Below are 23,642 nucleotides of genomic sequence, written 5' to 3'. Positions count from 1 at the left end.
GCAGCGATGAATTATAACATGTAACATAGACTTTCTATGTGTATTTCACTGTGCTGTTAGAATCCAATTATTAAATTATCGCGCTGTTCTGTTTCCTGTGCGCTAGGAATTATGGGATATGGAAGTGGTAGTGAAATCGCGCGAGCCACCATCGTTGCCGACTCGCTAAAGGAGGGCATAATCGACCACTCCCCCTTAGCCCTTGCTGCTTTGAGACACACTTCAACATGGCGACGGGTCTCGGGAACGCGCAAACGAAGGCGGAGTGGTGAGGCGGAGTGTGTAGGGACCGGTTTGGGATTGGGCCCAGCACTCTTTGTTTTACCCTTATCAGTTGCATTCCCCCCCTTCCGGTGTGCATCCCCCCTAGTGATGGTCGATTCGCGGACAAATCGTTCTTTTTAACTCGGTTTTTTTAGTGAACGGGTTGAACCGATTCGTAAGTCTGAACGAATCGATTTTTTAAATTATTTTGAAAGTTTTTAAAACTGATCTTTGGCTATTCAACCTCCAAAAGCATCCCCCACGATTTCGGATTTATTTTTCATGTTCCGTCTGCGCTTGTCTTATCACTTTTAGGTTTATTCTTATGTTCGTCACTTACATTCGTCACTTTTGCGTTCATAGACTTCTGTCTGGTGCCGAGAACACTCGAACGGCCGAGAATCAGGGGCCTCATGTATAACGACGTGCGTATAATTTACACTAAAACATGGCGTATGGACAAAACTAGGAATGTGCGTAAGCAAGAAAAAATCCAGATGCATAAAATTTTGCGTAAGCACATTCCCTTTATAAATCCCAATGAGCGCGAAATTTTACATACGTGAACGAGCCCACAGCCACCCCCCGACCCGCCCATAATTATGTATATTTGCATTTGTAAATCTGTGTAAATACCCACTTTGTTCTATGTTTTTTCATAAACAACAATGGATAAACCACGAGGGAAAAAGATGTATTTCAGCGAGTGCGAAGTGGAGGTCATGTTAACAGAAATCGAGAAAAGTGATATTATTTGGTGGTATAAGTGGCATCAGCAATAAACAAAAGTTGACGGAGTGGCACAGCGTGGCGGAGTCAGTTAAAAGTGTTGCTTCCGAAATTCGCACGGTGGCTGAAATTAAAAAGAAGTGGCCGGACATTAAAAAAAAAACGAGCGCCCGCTCACCATAAGAGTCTTAACAGCACAGGCGGAGGTAGCGGAATTGCTGCGATGATTGGGGACACACTTTTATTGGGTGAGGGGGACACCGATGTCATCGCGGGTGAGTTTTTCTTGTACCATACTTGTTTGAATTACTTGGATGTTTATGAATAACATGTAGGGCGCAGATGCGGTGTTACTTTCGTTTATTCTGTTTGTTTATTCTTACAGACAATAGTACAAGAGGTGCCCCCAGTGCATTAATAGAGTACATTAATAGAGTTAAAGTGCTTTCTATTTACATAAGCATAAGCAAATTCATTCTCTGAAGGTGAATTTACAGCAATGCGCGCGCAGTCGATAGCTTCGACTACGTTGGGAAAACCGGACATCGCTGCAAATTGCGCTTTATTATTTGCCTGTTCAACCACAGTGTAAGGAAATTTTATATATCTGGGTGACAAGCGGATTATGCCATCCCATATAGCTGGCATGGTGCAACTCAGTGTCGACCTGAGAAATACCCGATCGGTCCGCAAGTTCTCGCTGAAAAGCACCTGTGGCTAAGAACTCACGATCGAGTGGACAGAACTTGTAAAGGGACAGGTATAACGCAATTCCTCATCATCTGCCTTTGTAATGCTCACCCCAATTTAGCACACAGCTCCAAAAGGATTGCTCTTGGAAATCTGAATCAACTTAGAAGCCAGTTATCATCATGGGCCTGAATACGCGCTCTCTTCTAATTCTTCCATAAGCTATGTCTTCCAATAACGCAAGAGTTACCATGGTAGTTGTCATAGTTAGGTCATTTTATGCACCGTTTTATTGTTACAAATTGATTAAAAATCAGGTGCCGTACATTTGTAAAAAACATACAATTAATGTCGGTGTATTTGATAAAGTCAGTGTCATGATTGTGAGTTTAAAAAGTGAAACCACAGTAGCAATGACTTGCCACTTAGTGCCGTCCGTTTACAAAACCGAGCAGAAATGTGCGTACGCCAAGTTTAGTTTTTATACATCTCGACGTGAGCGTGGAAACGGCCGTACGCAACATTTTCGTGCGTACACACCGTTTATACATGAGGCCCCTGGTCTCTAACTCACTGACTCCAAAAAACCCGAGAGCCCGTTCGATGAACGAATCGAACATACGTGTTTTCGGACACTCGGTCGGTGACTCAAACGAACGGTTCGCGAACCAATCCCAAGAGCCCTTTACTGCGGAAATGTAGTTACGCTGTTAAAAGGAATAAAATAAACGCAGCTCTTCATCATTTATCACAACAGTAAATTATTGCATTTCTGTATAATAAAACTATTTGTCTTTCATCAAAGAACAAACTAAGATATTTATTAACTTTGACGTTTACACAACAACGTATGCAAGTTTACTCATGCCCATTGTATGTGTATGTGTGATTGTATTGGTAATATTGCAGTTGTTGTTAACTGTGATGTAGTCCTTGATACTCATGTACATGAATTTGGCTTAAGTAAAGAAAATAAGAACTATATATACATGCGTGTTTATTCAGCATCAACACTCTTTCTGCTTTTTATATATTGTTTTTTTTATTGTGAATAGTCAAGCTGAACATTTTTGTTGAACACCAGTGCTATCTTTCAGTCAAATAACGTAACCTTGAGACAGATTTATTATCCGATCCCATGATTCGTTGAGTCATATGGTCAGGAGCAAAAAAAAGACGAAAAAAAAAAGTGAATCATAGAATCGGTTTTAGAATCGATTCATTACAACGGACAGTTCGAAAGAATCGAATCAGTTAATTAAGCCGAACTTCCCATCACTAATCCCCCCTTAGACTAGGGGTACCAGCTTGGTCTAGGCTTCTAGGCTCGAACCCTTAAATCAAGGCCCAGGTATTTATTCCTAGAGTTTTAATTCTCTGAGCCTTCCTTTGCCTTGTAATCTCAATCACTTTGTGTGTGTGTGTGTGTGTGTGTGTGTGTGTGTGTGTGTGTGTGTGTGTTGGTTTTTGTGGTTTACAAGGACTTTTGACCTGAATACTCACCAGCATTACAGGGACATTTGGGTTTATGAGGACAGGGACCATGTCCTTATAATTCCGGCAATGTAGAAGCCATTTTCTAAGTCCCAGAAACTCCCTCTCAAATTTTGGCGCCATGTCCTAACATACCACAAAACCCTGAAATCTTACTATACACTGTGTATCTCTGAACTCGAGAGTGCGCCCCTGTAGCCGGGACCCGGTACAACACCTGCGTCATCAAAGATTTGCATATTACACACAAGTGTAAGTTTTGAGGCCGCTGATTGGCTAAATCGGTAACGTGGGCGGGAAATCGCGAAAACAAGATGGCGTCGGTGGGCGTGGCTTCAGTCCGCTTCAGCGCACAGTATCTTATGACAAGTAAGTTAATGCAATTTGCAGTATTATTTCAACATTAACTATAATTTATCAATTGTAAATTAAATATATGAATGTATAGCAAACATATAGGTAAACGTATACCGTTAATATGATAAACTATGACTAGAGATTACATTTTTTTAAACCTTTTACTAGTCAGACTGATAAATAACTTGGAATTAAGATTTTATACTAACTGTTCGTGTAAACCGAACCACACATTTAACTACTAGGCTTTATCATAATTATATATTAAATACATATTAGTATTAGTATTTATTTTTATATTATTTTTACAATTCCGTTTATATTATAATCGTCAATGTCCTGTTTGGACCGGATGCAGCTGAAGTGAAGACATATGTGCTGTGGACCTGCTAGTTCGAAGCGACTGTAATGTGAAAGGTAAGTTATACTGCTGTTTAATCGAATTTTTAAAAAGTTTATGGCTCGCGTTGGCTTGTTTGTGCATGTTTTGTAAGCGCATCAGAGCTCGTTTTACAGTTTTAAACCAGCTAGTGCGTGATGCTAACGGTGCTAGCGAATTTCTACTGATTCATTGAATACATTCAGATTCAGATTTTTCACCTTTAACTTACTTTCATTTGCAATACAGTTTTAACTGTATTGCAAAATAGCATAGTTGTAATAATAATCTGCTGGGTTTAAAGAGATTAATAAACAAAGAGATCCAGATGTGCACGTTTTACTCCTGAATAGTAACTTGCACTATCAGTCAAACGTTTTTGAACAGTTAATGACCACGTTAATCCGAACAGTAGGATGAAGACCATCCGCGTGGATTGTAGACCTCACCTATGCTTATTTGCTTTGAGGAACATCTATCCTGGTGAAGAAACCACTTATGATTTTGGTGATTAAGAGTAGCAATGGCGATGCACGGTATGAAAACCTTTACAATAACTAATTATTAAATAATTATTTATTGAATTATATTAAAGGTGGAAAGTATTAATTGTCACCATTGTAAAATTAATGACTTTTTACGTATTACATTACGTGTGTGCTCATTACAGTACGTCAGTTTGTGTGAAGCTTTACACCTGTGTTATGAGGACACCTGTTTTATGAGGACCATCATCACATATTCTTGATGTTGGACTTGACTGAAGAATCTCAGTGTGTTGTGTTAGTTTGACAAAAGCCTGGTTTATGAGGACACTGGTTATTACCAGGACAATGGGCTGCATCTATATGAAATATTGGGATTATTTACATCTCACTGTGGTCAATATGATATTGAAAACTCAGTAGTTCTCAAAATTGGTAAAAAGTAGGTCCCCCTTGATTCCATTTGGCTTTCATTAAGTAATATTAAAACTATATATAAAGAGTAACTTTATAATATTTCTATGCCACATTATTTTTTTATTTGCTTTCTCCAAGATTGCATATTATCTATTCACCAGATCAGGGTTGGGGAACGTTGGTCCTGGAGGGCCAGTGTCCCTGCAGAGTTCAGCTCTAATCAAACACACCTGAACCAGGTCTTCAGGATAAAGGTTGGTATTTTTTTTTTTTTTTGGACACCGGCCCTCCAGGATCAAGGTTCCCCACACCTGCACTAGATGATAGATGAGAATCTGTGTCTGACCAACCTAAAGAAACTTTAAAGGTATGTGAGAAGATAGATATCTGAGAAGACTGAGGTATTGAGTTACCTATGTCCCGGTAATAACTAGTGTCCTCATAAACCAGGCTTTTGTCAAACTAACACAACACACTGAAATTTTTCAGTCAGGTCAAACATCAAGAATATGTTATGATGGTCCTCATAACACAGGTGTCCTCATAACACAGGTGTCCTCATAACACAGGTGTAAAGCTTCACACAAACTGACGTACTGTAATGAACACAAATGTCATGCATAAAAAGACATTAACCCTCTGGGGTCTGAGGCCTCTCAGCCACTTTCGGGGTAGTCTGACATGCCTTGACATTTTAAAATATTTCACCTATCTAAAAAACATTTATCCCAGAATGTTACATGTGCTTTTATTCAGCACAAACTCAGCACCAATAATCTGAGACCACTTAAAATGTTATTCTATTTTTTGTTAATATCAACTTTAAACATATACTTGTCAAAAACCTATTTTCAGACATGCTGAGAAATTGTAAAAAATCACATTATAGACATTTCTAGCTAAGACTTTTGAGCTCTGAAGCTTATAGACACAGGGGTTGGCTACACACAGGTGAAAGAGACATTCTGAAATTTTATGTGGTTTGGTTACTAAAGTGTTAGAACTTTGGAGTGACACTCTTTTTCTCAAAGTCAGTGGCCTGTACAATGAATAATGATGACATAGGTATCCTCACACCTGTAGTAGTTTGCATGCTGTCAATGGCCCATCAGTCTGGAATGTCACTGCACCCCACACCCATCACTTTGGAAAGGCAGTTTGAAACGCAAGAAAAGTAGCAACAATAAAATCCCCTTCACAGTTTGAAAAATTAAAAACTGTGACCATATAAATATAGAAAGAGATAAATATGATGCAATGACTATTATTAACACTCGGGACGAGGGCATCGTCGACCGCGTATCTTTCTCGTCTATTTCAGTTTATATCTCGCTGAAATCATTATGTAGAATCATGAAAAAAAACACTAAAGCTATGCGGATGACACCCAACTCTACCTCACTACAAAGCCTTCAGCCACTTTACCACCCACTACTCTCATTGATTGTATTGCTGAAATAAAATCCTGGTTTACTCTTAACTTTCTTAAACTTAACAGTGATAAAACTGAGGTTATCCTCATTGGTAGCAAATCCACATTATCCAAAACTAACAGTTTCTCTATCATAGTTGATAACTCCTCCATTTCACCATCCCCGCAGGTTAGGAGTCTGGGTGTCATCCTTGATAGCACACTATCATTTCAATCACACATTAATAACATTACCCGGTCAGCTTACTTTCATTTAAGAAATATTAATCGTCTCCGTCCATCTCTTACCCCCTATTCTGCAGCCATTCTTGTTCACAGTCTAGTGACTTCCCGTCTAGACTACTGCAATTCACTTCTCTTGGGTCTCCCTCACAAGTCCCTTCGTAAACTTCAACAAGTCCAGAATTCAGCTGCCCGAATTATTACCCGAACCCCATCTGTCCACCACATCACTCCTGTTCTTCAGCAGTTACACTGGCTCCCTATACAGTTCCGTATCCAGTTTAAAGTCCTCTTGCTGACATTCAAAGCCATCCACAACCTTTCTCCCCCCTATTTATCTGACTGGGATTGCCTCCCATCTCATCTTAGAAATATGGACTCATTTCCTCATTTCAAATCTGGACTCAAAACCTATCTGTTCAAACAAGCCTATTCATTGTAAACTCCTTTTATTTGTCATTTATATTCATTTTAATGTATTTCTTGCATTGTACCTTTTGTAGTGTGTATAAATTTTTATGTATGCCTGTACGGTGACCTTGAGTGTCAGAAAGGCGCCTTTTTAAATAAAATGTATTATTATTATTATTACTAAATCCATAATGCATCTTCTTTTCAAAACTTCCATTGTCGGAAGTATTAAAGTTTTTAAAATTAGGTTAAATAGGCAAAAAAGTAAACCGTATGACCTTTCTTTGTTTTACTTGCGTCGGGAGCGTGTAGAAATGCTCTCAGCTGAAGATCGCTATTCACGTTCTAAATACGCTGCGTTTGAACCGGCGATCGTGTGATTGCAGGCACACAGGCTTAGCCCACTGAGCCATGAACACAGGTATGAGCTTTGCTGCTGAAAGTGGCAACACTGGCACAAAGCTTCAGCGGCAGACGCTTAAGTCAGTCACTCTTGTTCTTTCTATTAGTATCACGAAGCTGTAAAAATATATTTAGTTTCTACCTATATATATTTGAAAAGTAGACCGTCCAAGGTTTCTGAGGGTGTTTTTTAAATGTGTATATGACTAAAACTCGCAGTGTTATTTAAACGTTTTGGTGAAATTTCTGTCAGGTCCCGCCAGCGGGACCACCGACCCCAGAGGGTTAACATTGCATTGGGTAATATTTAAATATTGAAATATTGATTTGAAAAATAAATATTGTGCTTTTATTTGTACATTATCATGTTAAAATAAAAGCAAGGTTATGAAATTATTTTAAATCATTATTTCATTACATTAACAACTTGCTGTCTATACATTTATTCCTTGAATATATTTCTCACATTCTGTTGGATTGATATTGTTTTATAGCTCTTAGAGAAAGTGTTTCTGTATGTAAAGTGTTTTAATGATTTAATTTAGTTAATAGAAGTTAATTGATAATGAAAATCTATTTATGACATCATTTTTGACAAGCATCCTCATTTTACAGCATTTTTACTAGGGGTGTAAATCACAGCTTTCCTTGCGATAAGATACAATATCGATTATTTTTAATACCTCAGAAATTCCCACGATACGATACAATTCGATTCATTTCGATACTGGGGATAGTAGTCGAAATGATGAAATTTCACACAATCCTTTACATTTCAATGAATTAAAAAAGGCAAATATAATTAGCATTTTATCATATTTTGTGAACTGAAAACAAAATCTAGTGTAGTCAAGTATGTCCCATAAATCAAGCAAAATAAAGTGCATTTAAATTTTAAATTGTTTCATCTAGTCCTGTGTATTTAAGTCCACCTCAGAGTCTGTCGCCCAGATCTGTCATTGAAGTTTTCCCTGTGTTATGTGCTGTGCTTGCAATAACAAGGTTCCCGCAGGGTCTTAAAAAGTCTTAAGTCTAAAATTCAGAAAGTTAAATTTAAGGCCTTAAAATGTCTTAAAAATGCCTTGCTTGGTCCAGCTCCCCATTCATTTTTATACCCTTTCTTAAATTTAATAGAATTAAATTGGAGGCTAACTAGGCGACTCGGTAGCTTGCAGCAGCTGGTGCGGTTGAACGCATCATCCATCCTCTATTTTTTTATGCCATACGATCTACACACACTACCTTTGCAATAGACCAGTAGGTCGCGATCGACGTATTGGGCGTAGACCATGTATACGTCGGAGTGGATCATGAAAACAATACTGAAACAGGCAAGAAAATAAAAACACATGTATCGATATTTATGCAGTCACATCGATGCATCGGATCGTTTGCTGTTGAATCGATATATTGGTACCAATCGATGTATTGTTACACCCCTAATTTTTACACAATTGCCTAAAACGATTAACAGTACTATGGTTTTGCAGGTAGGTTTCTTGAAGCCTTCTGGATTTAGCCCATCTCAGTTTGTTCCATTTCTTCATGTCATTCCAGACAGACTGGATCTCTGTGTGGAGCACTGGCTGTTGTCAAACTCCTTGTTAAAACAAAAATCTCACTGGATTATTATAGTTAATGGCAAATTGAATGTTTGGAAATGTAAACTGATATTTCCTACTGACACACACTACAGCAAAAGATAAAAATAACTGACTTAAAAGCATTTTTAGCTGGTGAAATTTTGGCAACCACTGTATATTTTAGTGTATCAGAATATAACTGAAATTATGGATGTGTCAGTATTGTCTTTCTAGCCTGTACCAATAAGTTCATGGTATCAACAATAATCATTTTCATGTTAAAGAGATATTTCATCTTGTATTGTGAGAACTTGTCCTCTTGTGTCAACACAGCACTCATGTGTCGTGGTGCTCTCGTGAACTAGCTCTCTGGGCCTTGAACATGGTAGTTGTGTTGGCTGTTAGTGGAGGGACATGAACCTTTCAGCTTTTATTATAAATATCTTCATTTGTGTTCTGAAGTTGAGCAAAAGTCTTACAGGTTTGAAACAACCTAAGTACAACTACTTATTGACTTGAATTGAAAATTAATTTTCATTTTTGGGTGAACTCTCTTTAAAGCCAAAAACTGATAAATGTTTGAATTTAAGTTTAAAAAATAATGTTTAGCAGGCAATATCCTTATATCCAATGTTATTTGTAATGTTGTTTTTCTGTTTGACTTCTGAGGTTCCTGATCATTATATAACTGATTTATTGCAGCTGTTCAGGAGATGCCCATTAAGAAAACCTCTGTTCCTCAAGGTACCAGGGTTAAAATTACAATACTACTATCAATGTACAGTGGAATCAAAATTGGAGACCAATCTATAAATATTTGATTTTTTTTTCTTCCGAGATATACTGTTAATCTTTATCACTTAAAATTTGAAGGAACATTAGCTGTAGTATATATATGTATATGTATGTATAAAAATATTTTGTTGAAAACATAGTGATCAAAGTTAGGGAACAGTAACCACTGTAGCAGGAAAGATTACAGCTAAAATTGGAGGGTTACAACTGTCACAAATGAGTAGGAAGCATAGAGGCCCCTGTTTTGAGTGACATGCTCATCAGCAAAAGGTGAGTCTAGCCTTTTCACTCTTTGTGCTGATGAGAGGTTTGGGGGGGACTTGACTGAATTACTGTTATTGTAAAGATGCAGTATTCAAGAAATCACAGATTTGGAATGATCAATTTCTCTTGCAGTGAAAATTAGAGTAATGCTGCCAGTTAAATAGGGTTTGTCATTTTATTTATTTATATATATATATATATATATGTGTATATATATATATATATATATATATGTGTATATATATATATATATATATATATATATATATATATATGTATAAAAAATATTAGGGCTGTCAAAATTAACGGGTTAACGTGGATTAATAGAGAGTTGTAGTTTTATACTGTTTAAGCACTACTTCTCATTTGTGGCTCATTAAATCGGTCGCACACACTATACCATCCAACTTATCTGTGGATGTGTTGCTACGGAGTTTTACACATAAAGCACCGAACGTAATGTGTTATCAACTGATATTGCTAACAATGGCAATTAACTGGGCTAGAATTGGATTTCATGATTAGTCGGATTATTTGTCAGATTTACGGTAGTTCGTGCTAATTGTAAGTGAACTAGGATAAAGACCATTTAAACTGAGGTACCTTAAATCTGACAAGTTGTCCGGCTAAGCAAAAAATCTTGCTTTTTGATATGGGTCCATGGTATTGCACTTCTGTGGCAGATGGAATGCATCCGACTCGTGTTCAAGATGTTCAATTAACATGTTAAGTGCATATATATTCCCTTTTTTCTTGAGTCTGTTTGCTCATCCAAAATGAAATGTGATTAATATAGATTAAAAATGAATGATATTATCTTGAAAAGAAACTCAAAATAAGTGATGTAACATCCTGTTCTCGTTTACCCTTCTATTAAGATAAGCACTTTCGTTGTTGTTTTAGGTATTTTTCATAGTGCAGTGCTTAAGAACGTTACTCTAGAAATCTCAAAGTTTAGCTTATGGGGAGCAGTCCTGTCCTTTTGTCACTCTCATGTTGTTCCAAACACACATGGACCTCTTCATCGGAACAGAAAGGAGATGTTTAGCAGACTGTTTTGGTCAGTGTCATCCTCAAACACCCCTGATATTCACTGTATGGAGAAGGTGTAATGTGAATGGTGTTGGTGTCTGAAGCTGTGGCTGTCTGAAATGTTCTGCTGAACATCTCCTTTCTGTTCCACTGGAGAGTTCACAACATCTTTTAAATGTTTTGCAAATGTTTTCACAGTTTTTAAGTTTTGTTTACATTCTTGCCATTTTAATAATGGCAAAACATTTTTGTTTTATTTTATTTTATTTTTTAAGACTCTGCAAGTGTTTTATTGTTCATGTGTTGAAATTTGTTGATGTCATTTTTCTCCCTAAAATGGCATGCCATGCTTATAAAACATGCTAAACTGAAAGGGGGGAAAAAATGATTTTTTTGTTATTTAAAGGTGCAATTAAATTGCTTCTAAAACACATTGACACTGGTCTCTTTTGTCTTCTTCGTTCTGTTGTGTATTAAGATCAGGCACTCTTTATTCATCTTGGTCTTGGTAATGCAGCATAGTGTCATGTTTGTGTGTTGTGTATTGGGCTGTGCCAGTAATTCGCGTTGGTCCCTGTAATGTTGGAAGATGTGTGGTTGCGTATTGTGTTTAAGATTAGGCACCCTTTATTCACCATGGTCTTGGTAATGCAGCATAGGGTCATGTTTGTGTGTTGTGTATTGGCCTGTGCCAGTAATTCACGTTGGTCCCTGTAATGTTGGAAGACGTGCAGTCGTGTATTGTGTTTATGATCGAGCACTCGTTATTCACCTTGGTCTTGGTAATGCAGCATAGTGTCATGTTCGTGTCTTGTGTATGTACAAGTCCCTGTAAAACACATTGGTCTCTGTAATCCAGGGAATTGACATGATTTGTGTATTGTAAAATGAGTGTCCTTATAAACTGGTAGGACCCTACAAATCCCAATTATGTAATGGGCGGGAACATTTCAGGAGGGGTGTGGCTGTCCCTGAGTACCACCAAAATATTAGGTTGTCATATTATCTGTTTTATTGTGTGTAGAGGGAATTCTAAGCCAGATTCTTCATCTGCAGATTAAAACAAAATTTTTGATAGTTTTATCATCTCTGTAGGGCATTGGGAAAGGTGTGTCCCCTTAAACCACCATACAACTGGTTTGTCCTGCTAAACCACAAAAACCAGTATGTGTGTGTGTGTGAGCGGGTTTACCTATCCTTATGGGGACATAATGTCCCCATAACGTGATAAATAAGGGAAAACTCTATTTTATAAAAATTGGTGACTGCTATGAAAAAACTAAAAATGCATAAACTCTTGTATTTTGTTAGGTTACTTATGGTTATGGTTAGGGCAGGGTAGGGGTTAAGGTTGTCATAGTTAGCGTTAGCATTTTCCCCATTGAAATGAATGAGCGGTTCCATAAGGATATGTATACCCTACGTGTGTGTGTGTGTGTGTGTATACCTATTCTTATGGGGACACAATGTCCCCATAACGTGATAAATATTCATTTTTTTCCCATTATGGGGACTGGTTTTTTCCTTATATAAAAGCCGGTGACTGCTATGAAAAAATTAAAAATGCAAAAACTCATATTTTGTTTGGTTATTTGTGGTTATGGTTATGGCTGGGTGGGGGTTAAGGTTGCCATAGTTAGCATTAGCATGTGAATAAGGATAGCTATACCCAACTGTGCGCGTGTGTGTGTGTGTTATATGTGAGGTCCGTCACTGGCTTAAACGTTGTTAAGGGGGCATGACTATTACATTTTCTGTCATTACGTTTACCAGTGTGTGTGTGTGTCTGTGTCTTAAAATGTTTTCTTTTCCAGACTACGTAGCTCCAATCTCACAGAGACATGCTGTAAAGTGTTGGCTTTAACTCTCAAATCAAACTCTCACCTGAGAGAGCTGGACCTGAGTGACAATGACCTGAAGGATTCAGGAGTGAAGCTGCTCTCTGCTGGACTGGAGAATCCACACTGTACACTGGAAATACTGAGGTCAGTCCTATATGACCAATCAAACACTAAACTAGTAATTGTTGGTTATGCTCCAACACAAATTAAACCAGAGACCATGAATATTTGACAGTACGACTGCAACATACGGAAGAGGATTAGGGCCACCATGAAAATATTATTTGAATTCTGACTATAATCTCAGAATTCCTACTTTTTTCTCAGAATTTTGAATTTAGAAAAAGAGCCAGAATTCTGAGATTAAAGTCAGAATTACGAGATTAAGGTCAGAATTCTGAGAAAAAAGTCAGAATTCAAATAATATTTTCATGGTGGCCCTAATCCTCCTCCGTAGGATCGCCCTCCACCTTGTCCACAAAAAAGGAGTTTGTTGTTGTTCCTGGATGGATCTTTGGTGGATCTTATTAGCACTTATCATATCATTTATCATTTATCATAGGAGCTGCCCTACTGCAGCAAGATAACGAAATTGCATTGCTTTTGAAAATACTGTCCATATACTGTATGACAGTGTGAAAAATTTTATACCACCCAAGCCTAGTGTAGAAGGCCAAGAGGTAGAGGTTAGGGGGTCTGGAGAAGTACAGATTGGATGGGGAGAGGGAGTGACTTGGCGGTGCAGGGAATACAATGGATCTCATTCGCTAACCGTTCTTAAGATTAAATTTCTGCTTAAAATCCATTACACAGTTTTCACCAAGATTCTGATATTCATCAATGTTTTCTTATTTGGTATTTGTCCTTAGGGAAGAACAGAATCTATGCACACTTAAGAGCGCCTTTTAGTGCTGAGAAGTTTGTGCAAAATAATTGTTTATTGTGTTTTACTCAGTGCTACTCTTGTATAATTTTATAGGATGCATTAAATGCTAATAATGACAGGTGAAATACTAAACTAGTATCTGTTAGATATTTGGAATGCAAATTAAACCACAGACTATGGGTATTTGATAATACAACTTGAATGCCCCCCAACATGTACACACAAAGCAGGAGAGTCTAGGGGAAGGGCTGAAGGATAAGCCACATGGGGAGTTTATTTACTGTGAGCTAAGCTCCTGTTTAGGTCTCTTTTATTTAGGCCTCAAATATTTTTAGACCCTCACACGTATTTAGTGCCTCAACTTGTAATACAGCTGATGCAGAATACAAATTGGCAAAGCATGAACTGTTTCTATTTCTGTTCTCTTCACAGTTTCATAGCAGAGGAACATAAATCACATTTACTTAGGTGAAATTACAATATTTGTTTATTTTAGGTAGCTACTGCATGAGCACCTTCTTGTGCCATACCAGCTACCTGTCAGTTATGAGAGATGAATTATTCCTGTAATCAGCTCTCATTGCACAGTACAGATCTCTGTGGACCACACACACGCAGTATGTAAAATGTTTTATATAATATATTTTCGGAAGTGGAATTTCTACTAGTTCTATTGCATACATTAGTCGTGTTCCAGTTATGTTTTACCTTCATAATTTGTACTAGCTCTGCATTGGCTGCTGAGGATGTTCACATCTCCCCTTTCAGAGTTACTAGTCAGGTGTGGGGACACCAGGCCAAAAGTTGGCTAACGACTGCAGTGGAAGTTATTTCTCTGAATATATTATGCGAGGATTCATACATAATTTTCACATTTCCTGTCAAAATCATAAATCTACACCTGTACAGTGACCTCCTGCTGGTCTCTCTCTTTCACACAGAATGGAGTTTCTTTATATGGGTAAGTACTAGTGAATAGAGGGTCATGAAAAACATTGTAAACAGCGTTGTGATTTCCTTTCTATAGACTGTCAGACTGTACAGTCAAAGAAGAAGGCTGCTCTTCCCTGGCTTCAGCTCTGAGGTCAAACCCCTCACACCTGAGAGAGCTGGATCTGAGCTCCAATCACCTAGGAAACTCAGGAGTGAATCAGCTCTCTGCTGTACTGGAGAATCCCAGCTATAAACTGGAGATACTGAAGTGAGTACAGAATATAGCAAAGAACAGGATTTTTCTGGATAATTAATTGCTCAATATTGTAATGGGGACAATTTTGACGTAAAAAAAAAAAACTAGGACTAAATGAAAACACATACAGTCGGACACTCTTACATTAGCTACTGGGGATGTTACTTATTTACTTGTTAAATGTCAGGACACCTGGCAGAAAGTTGGCTAATGGTCGCAAATTCATTGCCTGGAATGTATTGTAAGGAGGATTCACATCATCATTTTATGGGTTCCTTGTGTATTATTTTTCTATTTTTTCCCCAGTAGGGGGAAAAAACAGTCCTTTTTAGGTTTTGCAAGTACAGTGGTACCTCAGAACTCGAATTTAATCCGTTCAGAGCTCGGGATCGAATCCTAAAAAGTTTGAGTTTTGATCGAATTTTCCCCATAAGAAATAATGGAAATCCAATTAACTGGTTCCCGGCCCCAAAAAATTACACCTAAATATGTTTTTTTTAGCATTTAAACACAAAATGAGAAGAGCATATACTAAACTAATAAGAAGAGTATATACTATACTAAACAAATCTAAGCACATTTATCAAAACAGTCATTTGTAAAGTAAGAAAATAAATGTATCCAAACAATGTGTCCTGCCCCGATCTTCCGCTCCTTCCATGTGCCACGCCCCCTCATTAACCCCGTGTGGAATCCCCGTGTGATCAGCTGTTTCTGCTTGTTGTCTTTAGTCCTCTGTATTTAGTCCGCGTTTCAGTTTCTTTCTTCAATCCGGTCATTGTATTGTCTGTCTGCGTTTTGCCTGCCTTACCTGTAATTAAACCCCGTATTCCCTGATACCCTGATGTCTGCGGCTTTGTCTGCGTTTCGTTCCCGCTGGGCACAACATTATTATTATAATTAAACGTATTAATGGTTTATTATTAATATTAAAATAATTTATAAGAAATTTTTATTTTTAAATGCATTTTATTATATAATAATAATCACTGTTACTGTCTATCATTGTCTAAATGTATTTTTACTGTCTAAATATATGTATTCAGCTAGTGTAAACATGCACGGTGCTATCACAGCTAATGCGAGGCTGAGACTGAAGCTTTACCCTTTGTTTCCGCTGAGAGACGTGCTGCGTTACTCATTTCCCCGCGCGTACAAGTTATCTTAGGTCGGCGTTCACGGTTTGACTTCTGAAATTCAGATCGATCTCTAGGTATTTTTTTTTCAAACTGGTTGGTTCGACTTTTAAGAAATTCAAGATCTAATGAGTTCGAGAACTGAGGTACCACTGTACTATTTATGTACTTTGTTCCTGCCGATAAAATGCTATTCAGTGTAATCTGTGTTGCAGTACTTTTTCTGCTGAAAATGTACAGTAATACAGTAAAAAGTATGAAGATTTGAGGTATGATCCATTGATTCACTCAATGATCAAGTGACTGCAGTAAATAAAAGTACAGTACCATCTCACCTCTTATATCATCTCAAATTGCCAAGAGGCACAAAACACTGCACATTGTAATTCATTTTGAAATGTACGTTGTGCTTTTGTTATATTGAAAATAAATGCTTGTTTTCATGTTTCCTTTTCCAGACTGAACAGCTGTAAATTGAGTTGGGAATCCTGTATAGCACTGGCCTCTGCTCTCAGTTCAAACCCACATGTGAGAGAGCTGGACCTGAGTGACAATGAGCTGCCGGATTTAACAGAGAAACAGCATCCAAAGATTAAAAGGGAGATGCCGCAGTCAGCATTACTGGGTTTTACACGCTGTAAACTGGAGGTACTCAGGTCAGTATTACTGGGTATTCCTTACTGTAAATCAAATACTAAGGACAGTCCTTTCTGACACTCCCCATAATGGCTCAGTCAGTAAATCAGCTTATCCTGAATGCAAGCTGTCCAAGCATGGACTATGCCAATACCTTAATACTATAAAGCATTTTATATCAAAGTTACACAAATCAAACATTCTCTGTTTTAAATCAATTCATCCAGTAATGCATCCTTTTGTTTTAGGTAGCTGCTGCATGAGCACCTTCTTGTGTCATATCAGCCCACTGTCAGTTGTGAGAGCTGAATCACTCCTGTAATCAGCTCTCACTGCACTGTTATCATTTTAAGACTAGCCATTCATTCATTGGCTGGAATGAAAACTAATACAGTCTGGCAGCCTTGCATTAGCTGTTTGGGATGTTCACATCTCCCCCTTTCAAAGTTACTTCTTAAGTGTGGGGACAACAAGCTGAAAGTTGGCTAACGACTGTGCTGGATGCAGTTTCTTGGCTCTGAATATGTTATGTGAGGATTCACATCTGTATTGTACTCTGTGATTGTTGTCCACAAGGTGTATTCATTGTTATTAATTATGGTTTTTGTTCCTGTTAATTTATTAAGAACAGTTCTGTATTAAATTTTGTTTGTCTGGAGTCCGCCAGTTGAGTACTTCTGATAGTCCGTAAATTTACCTTTCCGTGAGTGATAATTACACAGAACAATTTAAGGTACTGGTATTCAAACCTTTTTTTGACTGGGCCCCTGAGGGCTGATATATGTGTCCTGATAACCCCCCCCACACACACACAGCAGACACACAAGATGGTTTTCCAGATATGCTTCACCATGTTTTCTGTTTCAGCTTCCTTTAGGTGTTGCTTTGCCATCACATCTTTTAACACCACTAGCAGCTACAAATTTCAGTAACACTTTCTATGAAGCCCATATTCATACAGCTTAATAACTGTTCTTATAATTTATTGCAACACATTCATGAACTATAATAAACATTGCTATACTGTAAATATTTATAAAAAGGCTATATTTCTCATGCATTATGAACACTATAAATACATTCTTAATGCATAATAATGGTCAGTATAAGAATTAAGGATGTTTTGTGCTGCATTGTAAAGGTATTGGTAGTGGATTAAGGATGAAACTTTCATAAAGCATTCCCGGTCCAGGAGAGCTACTATCCAGTCGGTTTTCAATCCTACTTGGCTTCTGATGAGCCACACCTGGCCCTGGTATTTACCTGAGAACAGGTGTGGCTCATCAGAAGCCAGGTAAGATTGATAACTGACTGGATAGTAGCTCTCCAGGACCGGAGTTGGAGACCCCTGCTCTAATGAATGCAGCAAATTTTCAGGTTGCACAATCTACACACTGTATTTCATTTTGATATGTAAGCTCTGCTGTTTAGTATACTGACAACAAATGCTTGTTTTACAGTCAGGCGTTGCTTAACGACAGGGATAAGTTCTGGAAAATGCGTTGATAGAGGATTTTGGCATTATGTGAACATCATAAAGTACATGGGCGCGTGCTATGTCCCAATAAAATTTCAAGTTCATCTTTCAACAACAAGATAATTTATTTGGCAGTGCATTCATTTAGATTTATAATATTGGGAAAATAGTGAATGTTTTTTCCACTCCAAGGGATATAAGCAGATGTTTGACCACAAATAGAAGCTAAGTGCGCACGTTCTATGCATATATGCATGTCAGTGTAATTGGGGTTGCGGGGCCTGTACCCCAGTAGAGCTTTACGTCTAGTAACGCTGCTGATAGAGTATATTGACACAGACCTATATGGTATAGCCTACAACCAACCTAGGCTATATGGAATAGCTTAAATAACAATAAAATGTAGAGTATAATAAATAAATAAACCAGTAATATAGTTGTTTATTATCATTACCAAGTATTATGTACTGTATATAATTGCATGTACTGCACTTTACAGTATATGACTAACAGCGGATTAGGTTTGTTTACACCAACATCACCACAAACCCATGAGCATACTTTGCTTTACAGCATTACAATGGCTATGTCACTATGCAATAGGGAATTGTTCAGCTTCATCCTATGGGACCACTGTTATATATGAGGTCCGTCACTGGCTTAAACTTTGTTAAGGGGTCATGACTATGGTGTTTTCTGTCATTACTTTTACCACTATGTAGGCTGTCTATATGTCTGTGTCTGAAAATGTTTTCTTTTCCAGATTGAACAGCTGCAATCTCACAGAGACATGCTGTGAAGCTTTGGCTTTAACTCTCAGATCAAACTCCTCACGCCTGAGAGAGCTGGACCTGAGTGACAATGACCTGCAGGATTCAGGAATGAAGCTGCTCTTTGCTGAAATGGAGAATCCACACTGTACACTGGAAATACTGAGGTCAGTCCTATATGACCAATCAAACACTAAACTAGTAATTGTTGGTTATGCTCCAACACAAATTAAACCAGAGACCATGAATATTTGACAGTACGACTGCAACATACGGAAGAGGATTAGGGCCACCATGAAAATATTATTTGAATTCTGACTATAATCTCAGAATTCCTACTTTTTTCTCAGAATTTTGAATTTAGAAAAAAAGCCAGAATTCTGAGATTAAAGTCAGAATTACGAGATTAAGGTCAGAATTCTGAGAAAAAAGTCAGAATTCAAATAATATTTTCATGGTGGCCCTAATCCTCCTCCGTAGGATCGCCCTCCACCTTGTCCACAAAAAAGGAGTTTGTTGTTGTTCCTGGATGGATCTTTGGTGGATCTTATTAGCACTTATCATATCATTTATCATTTATCATAGGAGCTGCCCTACTGCAGCAAGATAACGAAATTGCATTGCTTTTGAAAATACTGTCCATATACTGTATGACAGTGTGAAAAATTTTATACCACCCAAGCCTAGTGTAGAAGGCCAAGAGGTAGAGGTTAGGGGGTGTGGAGGAGTACAGATTGGATGGGGAGAGAGAGTGACTTGGCGGTGCAGGGAATACAATGGATCTCATTCGCTAACCGTTCTTAAGATTAAATTTCTGCTTAAAATCCATTACACAGTTTTCACCAAGATTCTGATATTCATCAATGTTTTCTTATTTGGTATTTGTCCTTAGGGAAGAACAGAATCTATGCACACTTAAGAGCGCCTTTTAGTGCTGAGAAGTTTGTGCAAAATAATTGTTTATTGTGTTTTACTCAGTGCTACTCTTGTATAATTTTATAGGATGCATTAAATGCTAATAATTTTTGTAACATTTATATTTTTAAATAATTATTATTCGTACAATAATAAAAATAATAATAATAATGTTTTTTCTATTTGGGTATTCTTAACTTCTCTCACGACTTTCCTTATTAATTTATGTGTGTGATTTCTGTATGTACACAGCCAGGAGCACGGTAACATTTTTTTGGTAAGGGGTGCTGCCTTACAGTTTCCATGACTGCATGACATGTTTCTTTATTTAAACTCTATCCACTTCAACATTGTCATAATACTTACAGGTATTTAAAAAGAAATGTTATATCTACTAGTGTTAGTAAGTAAAGTAAGATACAGGCCCAAACATTAGGGGGTGCTGCAGCACCCTCAGCACTCTCAGCCCCCTCTTCCAGCATCGTTGCACACGGCCCTGCAGTTTCATGCCCTTTTATGGGGATTGGCAGGCCAATTGCCTATGCTAATTAGGAAGAACTTGTAGGTTGCTGTTTAAGAACATGGCATGAATCTGATATAGATCTTCATAGGACCTTTCTCAAGAACAAACTGAAGGGAAATCTTTGGATGATGTTGATGAATGAGGCTCATTGTTGCAGCGTCGACAGCATCTAGTTTCCTTTGAGTTAAGCTCCTGTTAAGACCTCCAGATGCAACAGAACAACTAATTTTATACCCCTGTAATGAGGCAAAGCACCCACACATTGTAACCATTAGAGGATGTTATGTATTTTTTAAGCGAGCTACCAACAGTCCCCCAAGAGATGACCATTGCCCCTTTTTAACATTCACGCTGCATTATTTTATTTTATGCTTTCATTTGATTACAGGCCAGCATAGTGTCTGTATAAACAATATTATGATTTCATTTCTACAGGCTGGCAGGTTGCAGAGTCAGAGAAGAAGGCTGTTCTTCCCTGGCTTCAACTCTGAGGTCAAACCCCTCACACCTGAGAGAGCTGGATCTGAGCTACAATCACCCAGGAGACTCGGGAGCGAAGCTGCTCTCTGCTGTGCTGGAGGATCCCAGCTGTAAACTGGAGATACTGAAGTGAGTACAGAATATGCATTTTATATCCATCCATCTGTCCTTCTTCCAACTGCTTATCCTGGACAGGGAGCCTGGATCCCTATGCCGTGCTGTACAGAGTGGGAGGTAGGGTGACACCCTGGGTGGGATGCCAGTCAGTCACAGGGCACACACTGACACACGCAACAGGTAATTTACAGACACCAATTAGCTGAACTGCATCTGGGAGGAAAATGCAGTAACCAGAGCTAACATTTAGAAAACATGAAAACTCCCCAGACAATGAGGTAGAAGTGGGATTCAACTCCAAACCCTGGAGGTATGAGGCAACAGTGCTATCGACTGACTGCCCATGCCATTTTTGTGGAGACTATGGTATTTTAAATATCTGTTACTCTCGGCCTGTCACATTTAATCCCTGCCAGATTTGGTGTGTCCAAGAGTTTTTTCTTCCTGTTAATTACTTGGCTTAATAATGAGGATATTTTTGATGTTGTAATAAGCCTATCATTAGCTATGGGGGATGTTCACATATACTTGTTCCTTGTGAAGTTTGGGAATACCTGTTAGAATGATGGCTTATGATGACATTCAAAGCAATTTAATTTCTCTGTCAGTGTCATGGGAGGGATCACATGTAATTTCTACATTGCTCATCAAAATCACAAAATTACCCCTGTCGAGTGGCATTGCTGCAGATCACTCACTTTCAAATAGAATGAAGTTACTTTGTATGGCTAATGGTTAGTGAATACAGGTTTGTAGAAAACAATGTTGTGATTTCCTTTCTATAGACTGTCAGACTGTACAGTCACAGAAGAAGGCTGTTCTTCCCTGGCTTCAGCTCTGAGGTCAAACCCCTCACACCTGAGAGAGCTGGATCTGAGCTACAATCACCCAGGAGACTCGGGAATGAAGCTGCTCTCTGCTGTGCTGGAGGATCCCAGCTGTAAACTGAAGAAACTGAAGTGAGTACAGAATATGCATTTTATATCCATCCATCTGTCCTTCTTCCAACTGCTTATCCTGGACAGGGAGCCTGGATCCTATGCCATGCAGTATAGGTTGGGAGGTAGGATGACAACCTAACATTAGGAGCTATTTTGTTGGTGTGAATGTTATGGGAGGATTCACATCCAAGTTGCATTTGTTTCTTTGTACTGTTTTTCCCCAACACACTTGATCTCAATTGAATCATATACTGTCATCCCACACAACTACACTGAGTATTTGGCAATCAAAACATTCTTTTTGTGTTCTGAGAACAGAGCATATGTGAATTAATCTCAATGAATTTACTCATGTTTAATTAAACCAACTGAATTGCTTGCTGGACTGCATAACATTTTCTTATTAGGACTGAGAGGTAAGAGCTCCCCTAGTGGCTATAGAAGTGCATTTTCCCTGGAGCAGATATAATGGGTCTGATTGATTTTAGATCATGACTTGGGATAGAAGAAAAAGTCAAATCATTTTCTCATTTAATATTCAGATTCAAATATTAATATTTTTACTAGGCTTAATATTTAGAAGCCCTCCGTGATTGAGGATGGTATGTCACAGATATTAGTCTTTACCACATTTTATCATTAGCTATCCCTCAGTGTCTCTTTCGGTTGTTGTAGGTAATTCCTACATACTGTTTGACCCTTTGCCGTTGGTACTGTGGGGGTACTTGTTGGTCTGTAGCCCCAAAAGACTTGTAGGATTTTCTTCTATGACTACAGTGTATCAGGTTTAGTTTAAGCTGTTCTTAATGCATTCAGCTGATTTTATATATGCATGTAGAGAAGGATAATCAGTCCTGCTTCCCATTTCCTTTCCAACCATGGCATTTGGCTAACCAAGAACCCCCCCACAGGCATCGCACAGCTTCCCAGGCACTGACCAGCATACAAGATCCCACAAAATTCCAGTTCTATGGCTACAGTCAGCATCAAGCTTTCCTCTATCTGGGGTTTTTATACTCTTGCCCTATTGAACACCGTTACGGAGGTTTTTTTTTTTTTAATGTTTATTACGTCAAAGGCAGTGCCTTGTTTTGCCATGCAAAATACATGCAGCACCATTGGTCTACAGGGAAGGTGGTGGTTCCTGGAGCTGCACAGCAAAGGGCATCACAGCTCTCCTAACATCCTTCTGCATATATAAGGCTACAAGGTCAAGTCTGGAAATCAAAAAAGCTGTAGATCAGCAAATACACCGTCCCTAATGGGATATTTCATGAACAACCACAGCTGTTCACTTTTTATTATAAATATAGAACATCCTGTGATGTCAGTATTTGGCAGTCATCTTCATGATGGAAACTTCGGCTGCTGTTACATTATGTACCTAATTTAAGTAGAATTAAAGTGATTCAGATGGTTGAATTAGCCATGAGAAAGTGAGTGATATTAACTGAACTATATTCTGTTATCAGAACACAAAGTGAATGCATCAGCTTAAAAAGAATTTTCATTTTCAAAATACTCATTAGCGCTGTCCATGATTCAGTTGAGTTCATTCAAAGAATTATGCATTAAAACTAATGTATTTACATTGTATCAACATAATTTCGTTAAATAACACCAAGAAGTAAGTTGAATCATTTTTTTCAGTAATATAGGCTTTTATATTTATATATGTTTTGTGTATATATTTTATGCCTGTCGGTAAAATGCAATACAGTGTGACTTATGTTACAGTACTTTGTCTGCTGAAACTGTACAGTAATACAGTGAGT

At 38.0% G+C, this 23,642-nt stretch overlaps 1 protein-coding gene across 1 annotated transcript in view; it reads left to right on the top strand.

Moving 5' to 3' along the window:
- Positions 1-23,642, top strand: part of LOC111841726 (uncharacterized) — a 218,586-nt gene that overhangs the window by 187,674 nt on the left and 7,270 nt on the right. Inside the window, exons 51-56 of the mRNA XM_072702643.1 lie at positions 12,771-12,941; positions 14,711-14,884; positions 16,467-16,664; positions 18,885-19,058; positions 20,765-20,938; positions 21,712-21,885. Coding sequence (XP_072558744.1) covers positions 12,771-12,941; positions 14,711-14,884; positions 16,467-16,664; positions 18,885-19,058; positions 20,765-20,938; positions 21,712-21,885 — 1,065 coding nt within the window. The remainder of the gene's footprint in view (positions 1-12,770; positions 12,942-14,710; positions 14,885-16,466; positions 16,665-18,884; positions 19,059-20,764; positions 20,939-21,711; positions 21,886-23,642) is intronic.

Source organism: Paramormyrops kingsleyae, chromosome 19 (assembly GCF_048594095.1).
Source record: "Paramormyrops kingsleyae isolate MSU_618 chromosome 19, PKINGS_0.4, whole genome shotgun sequence".
Classification (NCBI taxonomy): Eukaryota; Metazoa; Chordata; class Actinopteri; order Osteoglossiformes; family Mormyridae; genus Paramormyrops; species Paramormyrops kingsleyae.
This window is presented reverse-complemented; position numbering and strand designations above follow the sequence as displayed.